General features: G+C 33.6%; 1 protein-coding gene across 1 annotated transcript in view; it reads left to right on the top strand.

Moving 5' to 3' along the window:
* The window catches only part of LOC106873006 (neuronal calcium sensor 1), a 92,672-nt gene extending 68,890 nt beyond the window's left edge, over window positions 1–23,782 (top strand). The window contains exons 5-7 of the mRNA XM_089353600.1: window positions 1,318–1,396; window positions 12,932–13,098; window positions 22,830–23,782. Coding sequence (XP_089209726.1) covers window positions 1,318–1,396; window positions 12,932–13,098; window positions 22,830–22,928 — 345 coding nt within the window. The 3' untranslated portion in view covers window positions 22,929–23,782. The remainder of the gene's footprint in view (window positions 1–1,317; window positions 1,397–12,931; window positions 13,099–22,829) is intronic.
* The last annotated feature ends 93 nt before the right edge of the window (window positions 23,783–23,875 follow it).

The raw sequence follows: 23,875 nt of genomic DNA, 5'->3' as shown, positions 1-23,875 counted from the left end.
TTTTTCTTTTTTTACAGAAAAGAACTTTATTTTAAAGAAAGAATTCCTTATTCTGTTTTAGTTTATTGGAATAATTTTACTTCATCAAATTTGAATTCTAGAATTTCATTTTAATGACATTCCAATGCTTTAAAAGGGTATCGCAATTTGTTTGAAGCATTGCAATGAGTAAACGATATATTTAAGAAATAACCTTTTAAGCAATGAGGGTGAGAATTTAAGCAAAATATGTAAGGTGATACCAATAAATAAGAACTAAGACATGATACTGTATTATCTTACATAGGTTGTTTAATACTTTTTGTTATAGCTGAAAGGGGGAATCTTTCCCAAAATATATGATAGGTCAGAATGGCTTGTCAATAATAAGGTAATACAATATCTTGTCTTTGTTTTTTTACTTATGTACATCGTATTTTGCCTAACTTTTCACCTGCTTTGCTTAAAGGTTTTCTTTAAACATTTATAACTAACTCGCAAGACCTTTAGAAATTCCATGGTATAAATCAGCATATTTGAAAACATGTTAGTATATTAAACACAAACAAAGAGTTTCGAAAATTCGTTTGCCATTTAGTGCCCAATTTTTTTTATTTAATTTATAACCAAAAATCTTTTTTTATATAACTTTATCTGATACTAAATATATAAAAAAACTTTTATTACAATATTTGAAAGACACTCCAGTCTTGATAACTAACTAAAGATATCTCAGAAAAATACAAATGTTGCAGAAATATGATGGATTGTCCTTCTGGTCCTAAAAAAAGACCATGGGCACTAATGGGTTAATCAAAACAGTGATTTTAAATATAATTGAATTTTGCTTGTTTACTATCTTGTAATACATTTGACAGATATGTGTTTTATAGTTTAAGGAAATAAAAAATGAATTAAAAAAGATAAAGCTTAATCATATATATTGATTGAATATTTCCTGTATTGATGGGACTAATGTGGCTAATACCTAACCTGATGATGTACAGGTCAATGTGGGCAGAAATGTGATTGTAGAAGAAATAGTTGCAACAGAGTTAATTCAAGGAGCAGGTGGTAGAGTAAACCATGGCCTTGTTGTGGTACCACAATCAAAGTAAATAATTTTCTTGCCAGTAAACTTGAGTTTAAGTCCATAAAATGAAAAATAAGAAGAAAAGTACTTATTGAATGGATTTTAGGGCTTTTATAAGATTTAATCTTTAAAGCGGAAACTTCTCAAACCTATATATTTGATATATTTTCTCATTTGATATAATTCCTCCAAACCTGAGCATTAAAATTCATGATTTTTTTTCTATTGTCTGAACTTCATTGCAGGATGGATTTATTACTTTCAATGAGTTCATTCGAGCTCTCTCCATCACTTCCCGAGGATCCTTGGACGAAAAACTTGACTGTAAGTTTTTGTCTTTTTTTTTTGTTTTTAATGGATACAAGGGAGTTATAGCATACTCATTTATAATTTTAAATAAAAAATTTTTTTTAATTTTAAGCTTTAGATTTCATCTTAAATTAGTTAAACTGAAATATACAAAATATTTTCTTTTAAATGTTTATATAAAATACAAAATATTTAAATCGATTGAATTATTTAATTCCTGATATTACATTTATCCAGTGATATGGTCTATTAAGAAATCTATTAAAATAGACTGACCCTCACCCGATCAGCACTCACCTTCCTTACCAAATATTAGAAATGTTCTATTTATTATTTGTGTTGATGAATAAAGAATTCAGTTGCCAGTTTTGTTTACATCTTCTATAAACTATTGCATATGTTTAACTAGAATATAGTATACTGTTGTAACTAACATCCATCTGTCTAGCTGGAAATATAAAACACAAGAAAGTTGTCTAAATCTATAAATACTATATCAAAGTCAATTAGTTGATTGATGTATTACATATAAAAGATGTATCCTGTGAGAAACTGAATATGCTGTCATTGAAGCATCACATTAACTATGTTTAATACTAAAGTAGTAATTATAAATCAGAAATAACCTGAGGATAAAAGACAAATCATTAACTATTTACTGCAATGTTTCTCCAGACTAAGTCATTCACATACAAACTGTAAATATTCTATGGACGTAATTATCTCTAGTTTGAGCTTGCAAGGAAAGTTATTTACATAGAGTACATAGTTATAGTTTGGGGACATCTAGTATAGCGATAGATTCACATTCTATTTATTTATTCTGAATAGAAGGTGTAGCATTCACATTTAACTTATGAGTCCTTCAGTTACTAGAGATGTTGATGTTTAGTTTGAAAAAGTATGCTTAAAACCTGCTAAGGCATCTCTAAATAATTGCTTACCTTGCTAGAAATAGCAGTGAAATCTCCTTCAAATTACAACCTACAATTTTGCAATAAGGGGTTACTGGATAATGCAATCTTAAATACACTATAACTAAAAAAAAAGAGAGTTTGGTCATCGTTGGAATACCTTCGGTCATAGGTCTACTCAGCCAGTGCTGAACTAGAGCTAAACAACAACTGCAATGAGATGGGCAGAGAGAAAGTTCCAGAATGTTGCAATTCTGGATAGAAAAGATTTGCAACATATTTATCTGGAAAAAGTGAGACACTACACGGATGGTGAGAGTCTGCTTCAATTATTATCATCATCATCGTTGTTTTAACATCCATTTTTCCAGGCTTGCATGGGTTGGACAGAATTTGTTGAGACAGATTTTCTACAGCCAGATTCTCTTCCTGTTGTCAACCCTTTTCTGTTTCCAAGTAAGTTAATATTTTCCCATGAGGGGAAATGAAGAACACCAGGTGCATAATGGTGACTCTCACAACTATCATGTGATGACAAGGCAAGGAGACAGTAACATACACACAGAGAAACACATATTTATACAACAGGCTTCTTTCAGTTTCCATCTGCCAAGATTTACTCACAAGGCTTTGGTTGGCTTGGAACTATAGTAGAAAATTTGTGCAAGTTATCGTGTAGTGGGACTGAACCCAAATCCATGTGGTTAAGAAATAAACTTCACATAGTCATACCTGTACCCATACCCACAGCTGTGCTCATACCCATGCCAATGCCCCACAAAATATTACCATTGCCTTAGATTTGAGATGGTAAATATCATTAAGTGCATTAAAATATTCAAACCCTCAGGAATTGCAATCTCTTTAGTTTTAACTTTTTCCTTTTTCTTCACCATTTTACTGTTGTTGTATAGGTCCAGTGAACCTTGAGTTAGTAGGTTTACAACACAGAGGTAGTTAGTTGAAATGCTAGTTGCAGTCCATAGATCCAACACTCTAAATAGATGATATCTCTATCTGGTTGAGGATTACATTATTTATCCAACATACAGTTGTTTACTATGATATAATTTAACAGGTTGGCCTTGTTGCTATTCTGTCGTTGTCTAGTCTGTTTCTATATCCTTGTTACTATGTAACCCACAGGTCAGCTTTTATTCAGCAGTCTTATGATACACAGCTAGGCAGTTAAATAACTATGCATGACCCATGGATCTGATGCTCTAATTATATCATGCCTCCATCTTGCTAATAACCATAGTGCACACTCTGACATATAATAATGAATCATATAGGGTGTAATGTGACAATATGAACATGTACTCTATCCACTCACTATCCAACCTGTTTCTGCATCCTGTAGATTTTTGCAGTGGCTATAGTTGATGCCAGCAAAGTGGAGTTATTCAGAGTGCAACAGTTGCTACTTATCTGGATTTATTATTAGTAATGTAAAAGTTAGTACAGACTTTGTGGGGTTATTGATGTTGCAATTATTTCTGTTTGAATGAGTTTTTGTTGCTTATCTGGTAGAAGCAAGAGAGATTGTATTTTTAGGAATTTGTTATAGTAATGCCCTGAAATATTATGTTTTGATAATAGGGGGTGTTTTTTTTTATAGTAACAAGGGCTGTGCTTATTGAAGCTCATGACAACAAATTGTGCTCCTTGAATACTTACGCAGTTTTTTATATTTTTAGTATTTTTTTTGTTTTGTTGAGTAGGCTGTTTATGAGTGTGATCTGAGTACAACCTGCAATGTTGCACAATGTGCCGTTTGTATTTTATAGTGATGAGTTGTGGAGACATTGGGGTAATAGTAGGACAGGTATAGCCCACAATGGCTTTAATGGATTATTTGCATATCACTCAAGACAGTGTGTGAGAGAGAATCGTGATGTTGTGGGAGAGAAATGTGTTCGCATGGATGATGGTACACTTGCACTAAACGAGGCTGCAAAGAAAGAGGTTTAGAGACACCACTGCAAAAGGTTGCTCAATAAAGAGACTGAATGGGGGTAAGAGAGTCTGCCGAATGTCAATCCAACAGAGGGACCAGCTATCCGAGTTGACAGTACCATGGTAGATAAAGCAATTAAGAGTATGAAGACAGGGAAAGCCCCCAGCCCATCAGGAATCACTGTAGAGATGCTCAAAATATCTGGCAGTGTAGGCTATAGCCTAGTCACCCGTATTGTTAACCAGGTGATACACGAAGGAGTCATACCCAATGACTGGTGCAGCAGTACCATAGTCAACTGCTACAAAGGTAACGGTGATGCTTTAGATAGAAATAATTAGAGATATCAAGTTGTTAGATCAGGCAATGAAAGTCACGGAGAAGGTCATAGCCCAACTAATTAGGGAGAAAGTCAGTTTAGATGAGATGCAGTTTGGGTTCGTTCTAGGGAAAAGCACCACTGATGCTATATTTCTAGTAAGACAGCTGCAGGAGAAATACCTAGCCAAAGATAAACCTCTGTACCTGACTTTCGTTGACGTGGAGAAAGCCTTTGACAGGGTCTCCCGCTCCCTTATCTGGTGGTCAATGAGGAAACTAGGGATAGAAGAATGGTTAGTGAGAGCTGTGCGAGCCATGTACAGAGACGCTGTCAGTAAGATGAGGGTTGGCAACGAGTACCGTGAAGAATTCCAGGTAGAGGTAGGGGTTCACCAAGGTTCAGTCCTCAGCCCCCTCCTATTTATCATAGTCCTCCAGGTAATAACACAGAAATTCATGACAGGATGCCCCTGGGAGCTCCTCTATGCTGATGACCTTGCACTAATTGCTGAGTCACTATCAGAACTAGAGGAGAAGTTTCAGGTATGGAAGTAAGGACTAGAATCGAAGGGTCTTAGAGTCAACCTAGCTAAAACCAAAATCCTAATAAGTAGGAAGGTAAACAAAACACAAACCCCTTCAGGTAGATGGCCCTGATCGATCTGTAGAAAAGGCGTAGGTAGAAACTCTATAAGATGTACCCAGTGTAAGCTATGGACACATAAGAGGTGCAGCAATATCAAAGGAAGGTTAACTAGGAAGTTAGTTTTTGTATGTGGCAAATGTTCAGGAGCAATAAACACTGAAAATGTGCAGAAAACAACTTCTGCCACATTCCAGGGAGAAGAACTAGACGTAGTTGATAGCTGCCGCTATCTAGGTGACCAAGTTAGTAGTGGGGAGGGTGCGCTGAAAGTGTAGCTGCTAGAATAAGAATAGCCTGGGCAAAGTTCAGAGAGCTCTTACCTCTGCTGGTGACAAAGGGCCTCTCACTCAGAGTAAAAGGCAGACTGTATGATGCATGTATACAAACAGCCATGCTACATGGCAGTGAAACAAGGGCCGTGACTGCTGAGGACATGCATAAACTCGCAAGGTATGAAGCTAGTATGCTCTGCTGGATGTGTAATGTCAGTGTGCATACTCGACAGATTGAAAGTACCTTGAGAGAAAAGTTGAACCTAAGAAGCATCAGTTGTGGTGTGCAAGAGAGATTACTGCACTGGTATGGTCATGTGTCACATATGGATGAGGATAGCTATGTGAAAATGTGCCACACCCTAGCAGTTGAGGGAACCTGTGGAAGAGGTAGACCCAGGAAGACATGGGATGAGGTGGTGAAGCACAACCTTCGAACATTAGGCCTCACCGAGGCAATGACTTGTGACCAAGACCTTTGGAAGTATGCTGTGCGTGAGAAGACCCAGCAAGCTAAGTGAGACCATGATCCAAGGCCTCTGCTAGGAGTGTAGCCAGCCCACTTATGTGACTGATGTGGATTTCAAGTTGTGCAGTTGTGTTAGGAGGAAAAGTAGCTGAGTGTGAGTGTGTTGTCATCTGTATTTCAAGCTGTGTGTATGTTTAAGGCAGTGCAGAAAGATTGTATAGGCTGAAATGAGTGATACACCATTTGAGAAATTACAAGCTTTAGACATGTTGTTTTTGTGATTTATATATGTGTGGTAATTTATTACCCAGTGTTTTGATTTGTTTCTTAAGGAATTGTTGAGTATTTTGTGTATAGGTAGCTAGAAGGCAATGGGTGAAAGATTTTACGTATGTCTTTAGTAGTTAGAATGGTGTATGCAGGAATAATTGTTTTTCTTTTGTTATTGTTGTTGCAACCATCAAGTATCTTTTCTGCTAGGTACATGGGAATGTAGTGGTCAAACGTTGTGATTTAGAGAGAAAGAGAGAGAGAGAGAGAGAGAGAGAGAGAGAGAGAGAGAGAGAGAGAGAGAGAGAGAGAGAGAGAGATGTAAGGGTTGGGCTTTTTAAAATTGTGTTGAGCTTTAGAACAATGATTTTTGCCTGGCTTTCATTTTTCCATAATTTAACAGTGTTAGTACAAGTAGTTGTAATTGTTGATGAATGCATTGATTTCTTCAGGCCCTAGGTATTTTAGATGGTTTGTTTGTGATTTTACAAAGCCTAAAGGTATTTGAGTAACATGGAGTGTGATGTAGTCATTGTTGTTGATGATGCTAATTACTCTATATAGTATTCTACCAGTTGTTTTGTGGTTTGTTAAATACAAATGTTTACTAGTTTGTTTCTTTTTGTATTTTTATGGTTACTTTTTTTTATTATTTTCTTTTTTAGCTATTTAATGCTGAATTTTATTTCTTTTGTGTGCAATATGGGTATAGAATTTGAAGTTGACCCTACTTTTTATGGAGATGGTTATTTTTTTGTTGAATAACTGGAGGTTTTATTTTTTATGTTGCCTTGTGAAATATGCTTTATAGAAGCATTTATAATTCACTGAATTGGTGTTTGTGGTCTGGTGTTATTGAATTCTGAAAGTTTTGATTCTATTTCCTGGTGGAACTGGTTCCACTGGTATTTAAAATTTTTTTTTAGTTTGTAAAAAGTGTTTTCTCTTTGCTCTTTGATGTGTGTGCATGTGCATGTGTGTGTTGTGATATGTGGCAGGTAGTCTCAGGGTAACAGGATTGTTTGCCAAGTGTTAGTGGTGGTTAGGTGTGTGGAGCAGGAAGTGATGTCTGTTGAAGAATCATGGTAGTTGGCTTGGTGCAGTGTGTCACCTGTTTTGGATGTGGAGATAATTTGTGATGTTACTGCTTCTCAAATTATTATTAATATTTTCAGAAAACCAGAATAAGTTATGTGCATTAAGATATTCTTCAATTATACTGTTTATGAGAGTGTTACGATGTTGTAGTTAAGATGTGTAACCTGGTGGAATGGCTGATGAGATGTGATATATGTTAATGTGCTTTGTAGAAAGCACCCATCATACTCTGTAAAGTGGTTGGCATTAGGAAGGGTGTCCAGCTATAGAAACCAAGTCAAATCAGACTGGAGCTTGGTACATCTCTCCAGCTTGCCAGTTCTGGTCAAACTGTTCATGCCTGCATGGAAAACAGACATTAAATGATTATGATGATGACTGTCTACATTTCTAGTGTGTTGAATGTCCTATTACATTTTGAATATCACTTTTGCAACCATGTATCCATTCAGTATGATCTATACAGTGAAATACAAAACACAAAGAAATAAAGACTACCTGAATATTTGAGAAGGAAATTATCTTGTTACAGCAAGCTGCAACTCACACTGTCCCTCTCATTATATATTAAATGATCTTCAAATATGTAGAAATATCTACAATACCATGCCAAGAATAATATTCTTCCAACTTGATTCAAACAAACACATGGATACATGGTTGCATCATGTTTTTTTTTTAATGTATGTTATGAGGCCTTCTCCCTTGTGATAAGGTCTGTCCAATCTCTTTGGTCTATTCTCATGGATATGTGGTCTCTTGTAAGGGAAAATTTTTTTCTTAATTATTGCAACATGGAATTTGTGCATGATATTTTTTAGCTCCATAAAGATATTTTTTAATTTTCTATTAAAATATTTTTCATGTTTTGGTTTGTGTTTATAAGATCTACTTATGTATTTAAAGTATCAATATTCTTAAATTGTATCAAGTGGAGTTCTGACATTAGGAATAACAGTACATTATGCTTTTGTGATTATTTGTGAAATCTAGTGTATTTATGTAGAATTTTTGTAAATGATATTGTTTGATCGCATTTGTGTGAGTAATTTGGAAAGCACTTCTTTTTTCATGGATCAGAGCTTATATCATACAGAGTTATTGCTTTCTGATGGCATTCACATGTGTTGAAAAAATATATCTGTGATAAACATCTATTGTTTAACCAGCAATGTGACTGTTCCAGCTTTCCTGGGATGTTCAAAATTACTTTAGCTGGGGTATTTATCCACTCTTAAGGCAGTAAAGCAATATTTAGAAATTTGACTTTCAGTTATAGCTGATAGAGTAACTACTTGGAGACTCCTTCATTGAGGCCATATTAGAGATGCACAAGGTAGACATTTTCAGTATGCAACAGTTGCCCTTCTTCAACAATGTTTAGAGCTTATTGATGCAATTATTTTTGTGTTTGTTTGAATCAAGTTGGAAGAATATTATTCTTGGGATGGTATTGTAGATATTTTTGCATATTTGAAGACCATTTAATATATAATGAGAGGGACTGTGTGAGTTGGAGCTTGCTGTGACAAGATACTTTCCTTCTCAAATATTCAGGTAGTCTTTATTTCTTTGTGTTTTGTGTTTCACTGTATAGATCATACTGAATGGATACAGTCTGTGTGTAGACTATGATGATGCAAAATGTGCTGTTTTATGTTCTTGATATGTTATGATTTTGCATGGAGAGATAGTAGCAGCATAATCTGTGATGGATTTAATATGTTTGTCTTCTTTCTTTGTCTCAGAAAAATGTGGGCCTGTCAGAGTACCTTTTTATTATTATTATTGATTTAGTGGAGAGTAAGGGTTGTATTTACAGACTTCATAGATTCTTCAAGACTGGTGTAGTCAATGCAATATATGTACTTGAATTATTGCAAATCGATAGCTGCAGAAAACCCATGGAGCCAATGAGCCAATGAGCCAATGAGCCAATGAAAACGGACTGATCATAGTGGTTAGTGAGGGATCTGGAATGGGTGGGGAGTGGACACTATAAGGGTGGTAAATGATTCAGAAGTGCCCGAGTAGAAGCAGCATCAGATCAGTCAAGTCTGAGCAGGTGAGGCTACTGTTTTAGCAATAGAAAAGGAAAAGAGAGAAGTGATAGTATGTATCTGGCTGAGAGGCTGGAGTGTTCATGAACTGATTTCATTTATGCTTTTTTTTCACTATATCCTCTATGTATGCTGTGATTATTGTTGAGTATTGCAGGAAGTCCTTAGTATTGTTGTTGCTTTCTCTCATCTCTTTTTCTTTCTCTGTTTTCTCTTTCTTTCTTCCTCCCCGCTCCCCTCTCTCTTCGATGAGTTGCTGTATTGTATATGAAAATTTGTTATATCTAGTATTCCTTTGTTACTTTTATAAAGAGAAGACTTACTAGATGCTATTTTTAGTTTGACTGAAGTCAGTTTTCTAAGGAGTTGATATAGTGTTTGAGTAGTTGTGCACCTATTTCTGAAAAACAGTGGGAAGAGGTACTGTAATGTTTTAGGAATCTGTTTCTTTCATGGGAATGTCATCTGTTCATGAAGGTTTAAGTTAAAGAATAAAAGAAAGAGTGGATCCTTTCAGTAATCCATTTGAGAAATTACAGGTTATAGTTATGATGTTGTACTTTTGAGAGGTAGTTTGCTAACCAGAATTTTGTATTTCTTTGTTGATAACTCAAAGTTGAGTTTTGTGAAAAAGCCTTCCTGGTGTGATAGCTAGAAGGATGTATGTTGGAGGATTTTTCACTGTTGTATGTCATTTGAATGGGATTTGTGATGAGTGCACAGATTGACTGTAGTTGTTGTCTGACTTCCTTTATAAATTAGAAAGGAAAGTATGGGAGTTGGTGATAAAGGTTAAGTCATACAAAATTTTTAGTGTATGCATAGTTTTTGTTATTTGAGTTTAATAGTTTTGTTGTTTTGCACCAAGCAGGCTATGGTTGATCAGACTTATGATCAAAAGTATTCTAGCCATGACCATCCCCTCTTTTCTGTTTTTCAGGCACCTAATATCCAATTTAATTTTTCTTTTTTAAGATGGTTAGGTGTGGGTGTGATTTGAGAGAAATTTGCACCATTATTTCTAGCAGACTGAACAGCCACAAAGAGACTCCCTCATTATACCCTGAAGTGTTGCAGTCATTGCTGTATAATGTCCATAGTTTTGTATGAAGTTTATGAGTTCTGTGTGTTGCTGTTTAAGTCTGTATTTTATTAGATTTTAAAATTTTATTCTACTCAGTTTCTTTATACTGGGGATTTGGCAATGTGTGCTTGAAGATGTCATTTGGAACAATAGTGTTTTTCAGACATTAATTGTTTGGGATTTATACTTGTGATTTTATCAGGCCATGTAGCTTTTAAGTTTTTAGCATTCCTCATTACTTTTCTGGAAGGAAATAGTCTGTCATGATCTGTGTAGACAGTGTGTGTTGTCTTTAGCATTTCCATCTTCTTTGTTATCATCTTCCTTTTGGTTATTGATTTTGAGAACATGTATGATAAATGAGTTTACTGGTTGTTTGAGTGTAACTAAACTCATTTATTTTTGAAGATGTTATTGTTGTAATGTAATGTGGTATGGCCATTGTTAAATATGTTGATGCTGCCATTTAATTTGTATAGCATTTTACTGCTTATTTTGAGATTCATATTAGATAAAAAAAAATGTCCTGCATTTCTATGGTTATTTTCTTTATTTCCTTGTTTAGTTTCTTAATGTTGAACTTTATTTCTGTTGTGTATAGTGTTGGCATGTTTTATTTGAGGTTGTTGCTAGTTATTATTAGGTTGGCTATTTTATTTCTTGTATTTAAGGTTGTAGTTTTTTATGTTGCTTAATGAAATATTTTGAATGCTTCTACAATGATTTTGTTGAACATAAACATCGTAGTATCTATGTTGATGATTATAATATTGAATTCTATAAACTGTAAATATGTTTTTTGGTCGACATGGTTCCACTGGATCTTTTTTGAAGTTTCTGAATGTATTTTTGTTTTATTCATTGGTGTGTGAGTATGTGATGAAGACAACCAGATGGTAAAAGAACTAGCAGGATTATTTGCCTTGTGACTATGATCATTAAGTTTATAGAACAGAAAGGGTATCAAGCCAGAAATTATTATAGCTTGTTAAATGAATTACATGGATGTGTTCACAGGGTTTGTTTAAGATAAAAATGCTGTTGTACTGTTGTATCTACTCTCATGTAACTGAATTGTTTACGTATTAGGATTGATGTCTTTCCTGGTGATGATGTTAGGGAATATTTGCAAATGTGATGGTTGGCGAGATTGATGGTGTATTCTTTTACTGGTTTCTCTCATTGGACTGCAACCATGCTGATGGATTGCCATAACCAATCATATTGACTTCACTACTTATTTTATTGACCTTTAATTAACGAGTTGCTAAGTTACATTTTTGAGATGAGGAGATGAAACTTGCTTCACCAGTAAACATAAACACACACACACACACACACACACACACACACACACACACACACACACACACACACACACACATATATGTGCATGTGTGTGAGCACCAAATTCTTCACAAGGTATTTGTAAAGCAAATGTTACAATAGAAGATACTTACATAAGGTACCTCATAATGGGATCAAGAGTAAATATCTTAACCACTAATCAGTGTTGGCATCTAATGTTTGTATGTATGTATATATGTATTATATTAATGTTTAATCAACTGGAGGTTGAATGAAATATATGTATGTACAATCATATTGAACATATTCTTGTATACTTGGATGTCAGAAGATCTTTCACAGTAAAAATAGTCTCTGCAGAAAATTCATTTCATTGATAATATGTGTGAAAACATATCACTAGGCTTTGTATAACATCATCCAATTGTAAGATGCATGCATTTCTGCATCGTTGACCTTCAAGTTATGAATACTGATTTAGTCCTTCACAGACCTGTAAGAACAGTTGATCTTATATATATATAAGAACAGCAAATAGTACATTTTCTCATGTGCACAAAGCTTTGTCAAGCTGGAATTAACTATCTGTAGGTGCACAAAGTAGCATGGGATAAAATATATGCATGTACAATAATATTTTATACATTTGTGTACATTCAGACATGGTAAGTCCTTTTGCTACAGATATAGTCTTGGGAGAAAATTCTCCTTAAGCTTCATGAGCTACAAATGACCTTTCCACAACCAAGGAACTTAGACCTGAGACTATTTCCACAGAGCACAAGTTCTTCCCACTTTCAAGTGTTCATGAACATGTTAAATATGATTTTACACACATATATTATAATAATGTGTTTCATGTTGCTGGTTTTATTTTTGCTTTAATTGTAAAAGCTTACATTTCAAATATGTTGGCATACCTTACTTACTTTCAGATATTTGTTACACCAGAATACAATGTTTTACATGTTTTGACACTTCCATGAAAGCTTTGCCTGTATTACCATATAAGGGGGATAATCAAAGATTTGAAGCTCTTTTATTAAAGCATGATTTGATAAAATGTGCTCCGTTTTAAAATGATTTTTGGAGAATATTTTTCTTATTTGAGCTAAATTGGTAAAATATTTCTTTCTTCTATAATTTAGGGGCTTTTAACTTGTATGATCTTGACAACGATGGATATATCACCAAAAAGGAGATGGTTGATATTGTAGGTGCTATTTATAATATGGTGGGTAACTTAATGGATTTACCAGAAGATGAAGACACTCCAGAAAAAAGAGTTGAGAAAATATTTGCCCAAATGGATTTGGTATGTTTTTAAGAACAGCTATATTTTTTTCCCTTATTTACTTTGTTTAATGTGAAACAAAATTAATTTCTATAAAATGAGAGACTATAAATTATGATTGCATTATTTCTGAAACATTTTAATTAACATTTATACAAGATGTAGACATATTTTAAACATATTTTGCTTAAACCTTGTGAACATTTCGTTTCTGTGCTAGCACTAGCTAAAAAAAAAATAGAAGTATTTTTACAATGAAATTGTATGTGTGCAAGTATGAATGTGTTAGTTTTTGCTAATTCGTGTGTACATGTGTTCAAATCGTTTTTATATGTTTATTTTCTGTATGCTCCATTTAATTATTTTTGTTACTGTTTTCTGTGGTTATTTACTGCTATATTAAGTGCATTTTTGTAGCAATATCTTATGTTTATTGGAAAAGAAAAATGGGCAAATATAATGAGAATAATTAGATATAATTAGTCAATAACTGCTACAAAAGCATTAATGAAATCTAAAATAAGACCATATCAAATAACTGCTACTGTTTTGAACCATTGGGGGAGCTTCTCTAAGGTGACTTGACTTGCTAGAAATAACATTCAAATATTTCTCAAATCCAACCAGACCATCTTTAAAATGGAATATCACATTGTATACTGTAAAGTCCACTCATAGATTGGTTGTGTGGCTGGAACATTTATGATAATAAATCTGCACAATCAGATCTAGCCTGGATGCAAAACAACTGCAACTATTTGATTTATGTCAATGGTTCTCAAGTGGAGTCCATGCAACAAAATAGTAAATTGGGAGCTGCAATAGTATTTTAAAGACCCTTGAAAAATTTTTGCTTTAGATGTATGTATTGCAAGAATCAACTAGGTTTTTTTCTCTAACATTTTACATAGTTCAACCTACACAACTTAATGCGTGAAAAATGAAATAGAAATTTTGAAAGAAGTATCTATAAAACTAGTTTTTAAACATCCAATGGCTATGGGGGTTTACCAGAATAAAATGGTAATCAAGGGGGACCAGATTATTAAAGAAAAAATGGTTGAGAATCTCTGATCTATGTGGAAGAATTACACATCATTTCTGTTGGTATTTAGTTTTGTCATGAGGAGATCCTGTAGCTCAGTCTCTTGTTTGAAACCTAGAAATATATTCATATTGATTAGATTTTAAGGGTTAGTACAAATTTGTAGTGTAGATCAGTAAAATGCTCATTGATAACTTACAAAATGTTGCGGTGGATGCCCCCAGGTGAGAAGTGGACTGGTCCACTACTAATAAATAGTGGACTGATACAGTCAGTAATGTCAGCCAGCGAGGTACGTTGTTTGGGCCAGTCCTGCAGAGATGATGAAATACGTAGTCATAATGCAGGACATAACAGTGGTGACGAGGATTTGTAGCTCACACAGTGAAAAGTAATATACACACAGTGAAAAATATATTTAAAAAAAGCTTCTGAAGAAAAGAATGTCTGATAAAATTGGAATTCTAACACAGAATTGAACTTCACACAGTGAAGAGTAATATACACACAGTGAAAAATAATTTTGTGTGGAATAAAAAATAATAATAAGTCCGTTTGAAGGATTTATATGTCAGGTTACTATATGTAGTAGCGCTACCAGTAATAATGTAGACTTAGTACTACCTGCAGCATTTTGAAAAAGAAAGAACTATGGTTCTGTGTGCAACAAAAAATTAAAATAATAATAAGTCCGTTCAAAGGATTTATAAGTCAGGTCGCTACATGTAGTAGCGTTACCAGTAATAATGTAGACTTAGTACTACCTGCAGCATTTTGAATTTAAAAAATGGTTCTGTGGGGAACAAAAAAATAATAAGTCTGTATAAGTCTGTGTGGAATAAAGAATAATTCTGGTTAGAAGACAAAAAAGTGAAAAAGAATTAACAATACATTTAAAGCAAGTCATACCAGATTTCAAACATAAGCAGATATCATCTGTTGAAATTGAAAATGAATCAGTTGATAAGAAAGTTAAAATGGACAAAGAAGACACAAGCCATTCTGTAATTGAGGATACAAAACAAGTCTTCCTTGAAAAGACTCCAGATGAAATGCCAATGGAAGTGACTAGTGAAGAATACGTTGTAGAAAATTCTGAAATTAGAGAATCTGTGCCATCTGTTACAGGAAAAGGTCCTTTCTACTGAAAACACTTCGTTGAGGAATTGTTCTAATGCAAACACTTTAAAAGATAATGAAAGTTTGCAGGTAACCGATCCAGTTTCTGCTGAGAAAAGTGTAATGAAAAGGAAAAACCGTTGAAATGAAAAATATATATATAATAATGCTGTGTAATTTTTGGAAAAAAAAATGTATATATATATATATATATATATATATATATAATTCTGTGCGGAATAAGAAAAAAAATCTAAATAAGAAAAATAATTCTGGTTAGAAGAAAAAGTAGTGAAAAAAAATTATTGTGTTGAGAAAAATAGAAAAATCTCAAAGTGGGGAGGTGTTGTAGTGAACGCCCCTAGGTGAGAAGTGGGCTGGTCCACTACTAATAAATAGTGGACTAACACAGTCAGTAATGTCAGTCAGTAAGGTATTCTGTTCGGGCCAACCCTACAGAGATGATGAAATACGTCGTCATAATGTGGGACATAACAATGGTGATGAGCATTCATAGCTCACACAGCCACTGATGTGTAGTAGTGGGACATAACATGAAAAAACATGTTGAAAGTAAGGAATGTAAACAAACACCAACAGTCAAGTGCTTCTATTCAATCTTTTTTAACATTAACTATTATGTAACTACTTCATTACTCTCTCTCTCTCTCTCTCTCTCTCTCTCACACAACATTCTGTCACCCTTTTCTCTCTTTCATCACCCTTTATCATGGTGTTTCAGCTCAAGCTCTTTACCAATAACCTTCCTGTAGCTGTCTATCACCTAACTCTTATCCTTAGTTCTCTTTTGAAACTCTCCCTATTATCAACTTCTCACTCTAGTTTTCTTCCCACCTTGTTTTGTGTGGAAAAGGAAAGAATGAGTCAGTCAATGCAAAGAATGGGGAAATGTTTTAGTCCTGTTAAGTGAATACACTTTGGAATTTGGTGAACAAATGAACTGAGACAATATAAGATAGAGAACTCTTCAGTCTTGCAAGGGACAAGGCTATCTCTCTAGTACTGGTAACCACATTAAAATGCATTTTGTGTACTCTGTAAAGTGGTATTCAGCCTTAGAAACCATGCTAAAAATAGAACATAGAGCAAAACATGGTTCCTGATCCATCTAGGAGGGCAGTAATTCCAAATAAGATCTAATTTGGACTGTGATGACCACAAAACATGGAAAAGTGGATGTAATATACTGATGAGGAAAAGCATTATCAAAACAAAAATAAAACCCTTTATTCTCTGTTTTAAGCATGTACAGCTTTCTTTATATTACTCTATGTATTGATTAACAATTTTATTTGTAAAGTTAGAAAATATCAAAAAGTCATAAAATCACTTAATGGTTCTATGCTTATAGTGGCCACTGTATAATCTATGCTTAATCAGAAGAATCACATATTGTTCAATTTATTCTAACATGTTCATTCTTGTATGTTGGTTTTTAATGAATCTTGTGATTATGCATAGCTTATCTTTGGAACAGTAAGAGATGTTTTCAATAGTGATAACACCTTCAAGTGTTATCATAAGAGCAGGTGCAACCTATTCCATTAGTTGAATGAAAACTCATCCAGCAGAAATTACACTTCATTTCTATAAAACAGCTGCCATTTGACCCCCTCTCTGTGAATAAAAAAAAAATTATGTTGTTTAGCTTATCCCCCACTTTTTTATATATTTATTTCAAATAACATTACAGAAAATCTTTTGAAACTTATTTTTCTTCGTAAACCTAGTTTTCTTTTTTCTCTTATAATTTTTTGATCAGCTGTAATTCAGAATTAAAAAAAATCAAAATGTTATTCATATAAAGAATTTGTTTCTATATTCAAGAAGATAGATAAAAGAAATCTTGCTATAACTGTAACTTTTCCTCATGAACAGGTATAAACTATCTTCATTTTCCACTATATATTTTCTGTATCCCATCCTAATGCTTGGAGTTAGATGTATCAAATGCTGATTTATTTATAACAGAAGCTCAACTGCTATAACATAGAAAATAAGAATGGATACTCTATAGAATTAAAAGAATAAGGAAAATTTACAAGAATGTATTTTCATATAAATTGCTTCATAGATTATATTAGCTTGATTTTAACACTTGCTTAATCTTTTTGTAACTTGTGTTGAATATGTCAGAATCTATAGAGGAATGGTAAGAAACTCTGATACACCCACATTAATACATCAAAGACTTCTCTTCACCAATAGATCTCATTCATTCCACAGCCTAGCTTCATGTTGAGTGAATCCTTGAAAACATATGAAAAAATGAAATGCTATAAAATCAACAACAACAAACAGATTATATATGTGTTAGTGTGTGTGTGTGTGTGTTTGTGTGTGTAACAAAAGATTAGGGTTCGAGTGAACCAGGCACTTAAATGGTAAGGCACTGGGTCAGATCAAAATTAAAATGCATACACAACAAAGATAGACGAATTCATACGTGGGTACCAAAGTACAGACAGAAAGATATTCAGGTTATGTATACAATTAACTGAAGTCAAATGAGTATCATGACTAGCAAGGCTTGTAGAATCATGAAAGTGCATATGCTGTTGATTTTTGAATGTTTCTAATAGTTGTGGTTCATGTATTTATCTGATGAAAATGGTTTTTTCTAACTATGCAACATCTCCATTAATCAGTTAAAAATTCGTTGGAAGCAGCTGTAGTGAATTGACACATTATCCATCTGTCGTTACTTATCTATCTATCTATCTATCTACCTGTCTGTCTGTCTGTCTATCTAAAGGATGCATTCCAATGGTCAGGCGGTCCGTTTGCTGCCAACACCCGTTAAAAGGAGGGCTGGGCATGCCATGGTTGATGATGCACAGACACGTGCTGAGACTGCAATATCTCCGGCTCTACATAGACGACAGTGAACAGGTGTGGTCGCCGTTTGTGAGGCATGCTTTCCCCACAGCTCATCTCCATGACCGAACTGCAGTCGTGGAACAAAAAGAGGCCGAGGAAAGGCGAATGGCATGTTGCTCTCAAGCAACTATGCTGTCTCAGGTTGACCTTGAGCGACTTCAACACAACCAAAGCATTCTATAGGAAATTAGTTGAGGGGAGGTATGACGATGATCTCGGGGCAAACCTGGGCGTCGATGAAGAATACCTGACCCGCCTGTTCAAAACGACTTTCAGGCTGGGACCTATGAACAACTTCCAGAGATCCCTGGCCTGGCAGTGCTATCGAGAAGCGCTACCCGTTCAGGATAAACTCTACAAGCATGGCTCGAGAAACATGGGGTCGGCCTGTCTGAGATGCGGTCAGAGCGACAAAACCATCTTGCATGCACTTGTACAGTATCCAACCATTTCTGACCTGTGGGCCTATGTCGAACGACTGCTATCGCATGTGGGATGAGTCACTTTATCAACTGAGTCTATCATGAATATTGTCACGCCTCCTTCCTTGAAATGGGAAGGAAGAGCCATTTTCATCGTACTTGTGGCTATGGCGAAAGAATGTGTATGGTGGCCGTGTCTGAAATGTCTAGAGACAAACACTTTCCTCTCTGGTCAATCTCTCATCAACTTCTTCAAGTATCACTTGAAGAGGAAGGTGAGAGTAGAGAGGGAAGTTTTGTCTAGTGAATGTTTCAAAAAAAGATGGGTGAATGTAGCAAGGATGGCATGTGTGAATGACGGAGCCAGCTTGAGCATAATCCTATGAACCAAAAAAAGCGAAAGGAAAAAAGAGAGCCACTTACTGTAATGTGTTTTTTTGCATGACACTATTGCCCAAGGTTCCTGTGGTCTTTTCTGTGGGCTTTTCTTTCCACGGAGAAACCTAATTTGTTTTCACTTTTTACATTGACATTTCTGTGATACACGATCCTTATTGATCGTCCCCCCACTTTTTCCCTTCTATTTTTTCTTCTCTTCTTCCCAAAAAGAAAAGCTCTACTTTGTATTTTGTTCCATCTGTGTTCAGCCCTGTGTGGCCAATAAAGAAACATATCTATCTCTCTCTCTCTCTCTCTCTCTCTCTCTCTCTCTATATATATATATATATATATATATATATATATATATATATATATATATATATACACATACATACATACAGAGTGGCCCAACAGTTGGTTTACAATTATCACATAGGCACTTTAAATTTTTTTTTAAACATTTTATTACATTTAAATTTCTATCTTACAGTAAACTAAATTAGCATAGAATAATGATTTCATATTTTTTATAATTAAGATCTGAACTGTTAATGTATGAATGCGAAAGAGATAGTTGAATAACTGTAAACCTACTTTTGGGCTACCTTGTGTATATACACACACACACACACACACACACATTAATCATCATCATTCAATGTCCAATTTTCCATGCTTGTGTGGGTCAGACAGTTTGTTGAGGCAGGTTTTCTATGGCTAGATGCCCTTCTTGTCAAACCTCACCTGTTTTTAAGCATCAGAATGATATTTAACATAAAAAACAATTAGAAAAATTTCAGCCCATTGAATTTAATATTTATGCTTTATAACATTAATAGTAAAGAAATGTGGTTGGTCTAATATCTTATTTCACACATGTACTGGTAGCTCATCTATACTGCTTTCATTCTTTTCAAACCTGGGACTTGTAAATATACTATTTAACTAATTCAACTAATCTTTTATATTTTTTTTATATTTTATGCTATCAAGCTAAAGTTTTTTTCTCTTTGGGTTATATTTCATGTTATCTAATCTCTTCTCAATTTTTAAAATCTGTTAACATTTCATTGTTTTACATAGATATTTACTTACAAGAAAACATTGTAATTTTTCTCTAGTTATGTAAGTTTAGCCAACAAATTCCTGGCTCTCCAGCTTAAATATGTCAATAGCACCTGTAATTTCATGATAGACAGGGTTTACATACTTAAAAATACAAGTCAGGTGTATTTAATAAGTAAAATCAATGCCAATAGCAGTGACATATGAATGATTTTATTAATGTCTTAAGATGTTGCCTGTTCATTCATTTATTCAATTCTCTTCTTGGCATGTGCTGCTAATATTCCAATCCTTGCTGCATCTTACTAGCTATAATACAAAAAAGACCAAGATCTAGCTGATGATATTACTTCTGTTTACAGAATCAATATTATATGTCTGCAAGACACAGTGATATTCTGAGTGATATATTTATCACCTTACATTTTTAGTCATATTAGTCCATATATACATACATGTAAATATCGAAAATTGAGTGTTTTTGAAAAAAAAAAAATTAAACTGTTGCCAGAGTAAATGGAGAGCCACCTATTATAAATTGATAATCATATGAGTGTTTAAATGTACACCAATAGATAATAATTCAAATGTACATTTGGATGTTCTCTATCACTTCTTTCCATTTATAAACACTGCCTCCAGGGAAAGGTTGCTTAACTAATTAGCATAAAAGTATTCAGACATACTCCAGATTCTTGCCACTAGTATACTGTTTCTTCTCTTTTCTGCCATTACTATAATAGTCTGTGTGTTTCTCAGAGCTAGCCAATCTCATGTCACCTCAACATGGCATTGCTAACTCACTCACCATTTCTCCTTTCATCACCCATGTTGGGTCCTGCCCTCAACCCTACACTAACTACTACTTCCAATCCATCTGGAATTCCATTTGCTCATGCCTTCCCTATGGGTGTTGAGTAGCAACACTTTAAGCTGAAATTAATGGCAACAATCTCATCAGTGTAGTGATGGTGGAAGAAAGATACAAAGTTTTATGAGCATTATCTCTTCTTTAAAATTCAGCTAGTAAAAAATAAAATAAACAAAGTGATATGAAAAGTTACCACATCTCAGGATGATTTTACTGCAACTCCTTAGATTCAATTTAATTTTGCTGTCTATTTCCACCACCACAACCACCACCACCACCACCAGATTATCCCTGATCGAGTAGACATTTGACCAAAAGTGTTCCAGTTGTGACCATACCATCCTTTTATATATCAGAAACAACATTATTTAATGTACCTTTCTTCATTTAAGAGAATAGGGTGTATGATTTTATAGAAATTTGTTGCTATTTCTATCAGGTTGAATGATCACACAGATACTACCATGTTAGCTCATATAATATCCTTATAATAAATATACTGTGAATACAGTTATAAATATCAGAATTCAGGATTGCTCTTCTTTTTTTTATTTCATTTTGTTCATATTCATTTCAATACTTGACTAAAAATACCATTTCCAATCTCATCAATTACTTTTTATTGTGAATTTACATGATTTACTTTAAGATAACAAATAATATTTGACAAATGTCTGTACTGGTGTTTTAAATTTATTTACTTTTATGTCCTAAGATTATCATTTAATCTTAAAACTTATAATGGATGTTTCTTTTTAATCAATTTATGAACATTCCTTGAAACAGAAAGTAGAACCATTTAGCATTATTTTCCTTTTTTTTTTCCTGATTCTTTCATAAATTTATTTACAAAGATTGTCAATATTCATCAAAATGGAAAACTAGAAAAAAAAAAATTTTAAATATACAATTTACATAATGGATATATTTTAAAGATAAGATGCAAAAGAGAAGCTGAGTTAGCTACTTCAAAAGTTTGTAATACATAATAAAGACATTCAATTATTATTGGATAAAAGTACTATAATTATAACTTACGTATAGTTTTTAATGTGCATAGGCATTAGTACTTGCTGGGGATTGGGAAAGGTATATGTTGATGCTTAGCTGTTACAGATTGATTGCCTTAATGGTTTACTAGAAAAACTTGCCGCCACATATCTCTATGTAAGATTGTTAAGAGAAAAGTTAAGAAGGTTTCTGCTTTCTATCACCTTTTGTTAGAAACTAGCAACCAAATCTCCATTGGGTAACACTTTATCTTAAATAAAGCAAAATGAGATGATTGGGTGTAACTGCCTGGATGCTGGTGATTTGTCACTGCTAATGTCTGGACATTAAACACGTTTTGGCAACAATACTTTTTGGCCTGGAGGTACACACACATGCATACTCAGAAATATACACATACAGATAGAATAAAAGAGAGAGAGAGAGATCACAATTTATTAATTGAACACGATGCCATAAACAGTTTCCCCTCACCTTATACACATAAAGAAAAATATGCTCACAGACAGAGAGAAAGAGAGAGACAACTGATGGCAAATAAGTCAGCATCAAATCAGTGATGCCAAACAAGTGGCACCAAAACCTCTCATACCCTAATAAGGAAAGGTCACATTAAATAACCCCTAAAAAGACAGGATGCTTGTAGCTGAAACCCCTTTAATTATAAGTAAAAAATGAATGAAATTCATTTACTTATTAATGTACATCTTTGATTCACAGAATCTATTTGCCTTACTGTAAGATAAAATAGTTTTTAATTTGTATACTTGCAGACGACATTTTATTCAGATGTTTGTCTGTAAAAAGGTGGTGCATTAAATGCCCTTTTTTATTTTTAGCTGGAAATTAAGGAAAAAAGCTAAAATTTTGTAAAACAGTTGTATGTTATTTCTATTTTCAACAGTTATTAATCTATATTTTTATCTTTATTTTTTAGAACAATGATGGCAAGTTGACGAAAGATGAATTTCGAGAAGGTTCCAAATGTGACTCATGGATAGTCCAAGCATTGTCAATGGATATGCCTCACAGATAATGTCACTGATGTATATCTTATAGTGGACAGTATTATTTCCATAATTGATGGGTTTTTTTTCATAATGTCTGAAGAACAGCACCATCTTAATCCGATAACTGTACAAGGAAACAATAATGATGCCTCTTTGTTTTGGGCTTAACACTCTTCATTGTATAATAATTGTTTCTAACACTCTTCATTGTATGATAATAAGAAAATGACTTTGTTCTTAACATTCCATTTTGCTGTATATAACCATCATAAGCTCTTCATCATACCTAACAAAGTAACAATATTTTTCTCAGTGAAAGTTAGAAATTAAAGAAATAATAATAATAATAATAATAATAATTATTATTATTATTATTATTATCATTATTATTATTATTATTATTATTATTAGGACAGTGCCTGGCCAAAGCAGTAGAGTGTCATACTAAATACCCTAGGGTATTTGTTTTTTGTCCACTTACACTGTCATTTCATATCCAGCCAGGATCAACTTTGCCTTTTATTCCTCTGAGATTAATAAAACATGCACCAATTGTATACTTGGGGAATCCAGTTAACTAGACCCTTTCCCTATACATTTGTGGCCTGATGTCAATGTAAGATACCATTATTATTATTATTATTATTATTATTATTATTATTATTATTATTATTATCATCAATTATGTATTTGGATTAATTCAATCCACCATAACTCCCCCAAAAGTTTTTGGCTTTATACCAAACTAATAAATTATTATTGTTATTAACATCTGCTCAATTATCTCATATTTTCAAAGTCCAAAATCTAAAATTTATTTGTGAATATTTAAATATTTTTGTCTCAGTTTTCATTAAAATTAAAGAAGCTATTATTATTATTTCAATGTTTTCTCATTTAAATTTTAATTTCCTGACCTGTAAATTCTGTAATACACACACACTCAAATAAACATTTTCACACAGAATATTTC

This window comes from Octopus bimaculoides, chromosome 1, assembly GCF_046866305.1.
Source record: "Octopus bimaculoides isolate indiv1 chromosome 1, ASM4686630v1, whole genome shotgun sequence".
NCBI lineage: Eukaryota > Metazoa > Mollusca > Cephalopoda > Octopoda > Octopodidae > Octopus > Octopus bimaculoides.
Note: the sequence above shows the minus strand (reverse complement) of the source record. Positions and strands in the feature narration are given on the sequence as shown.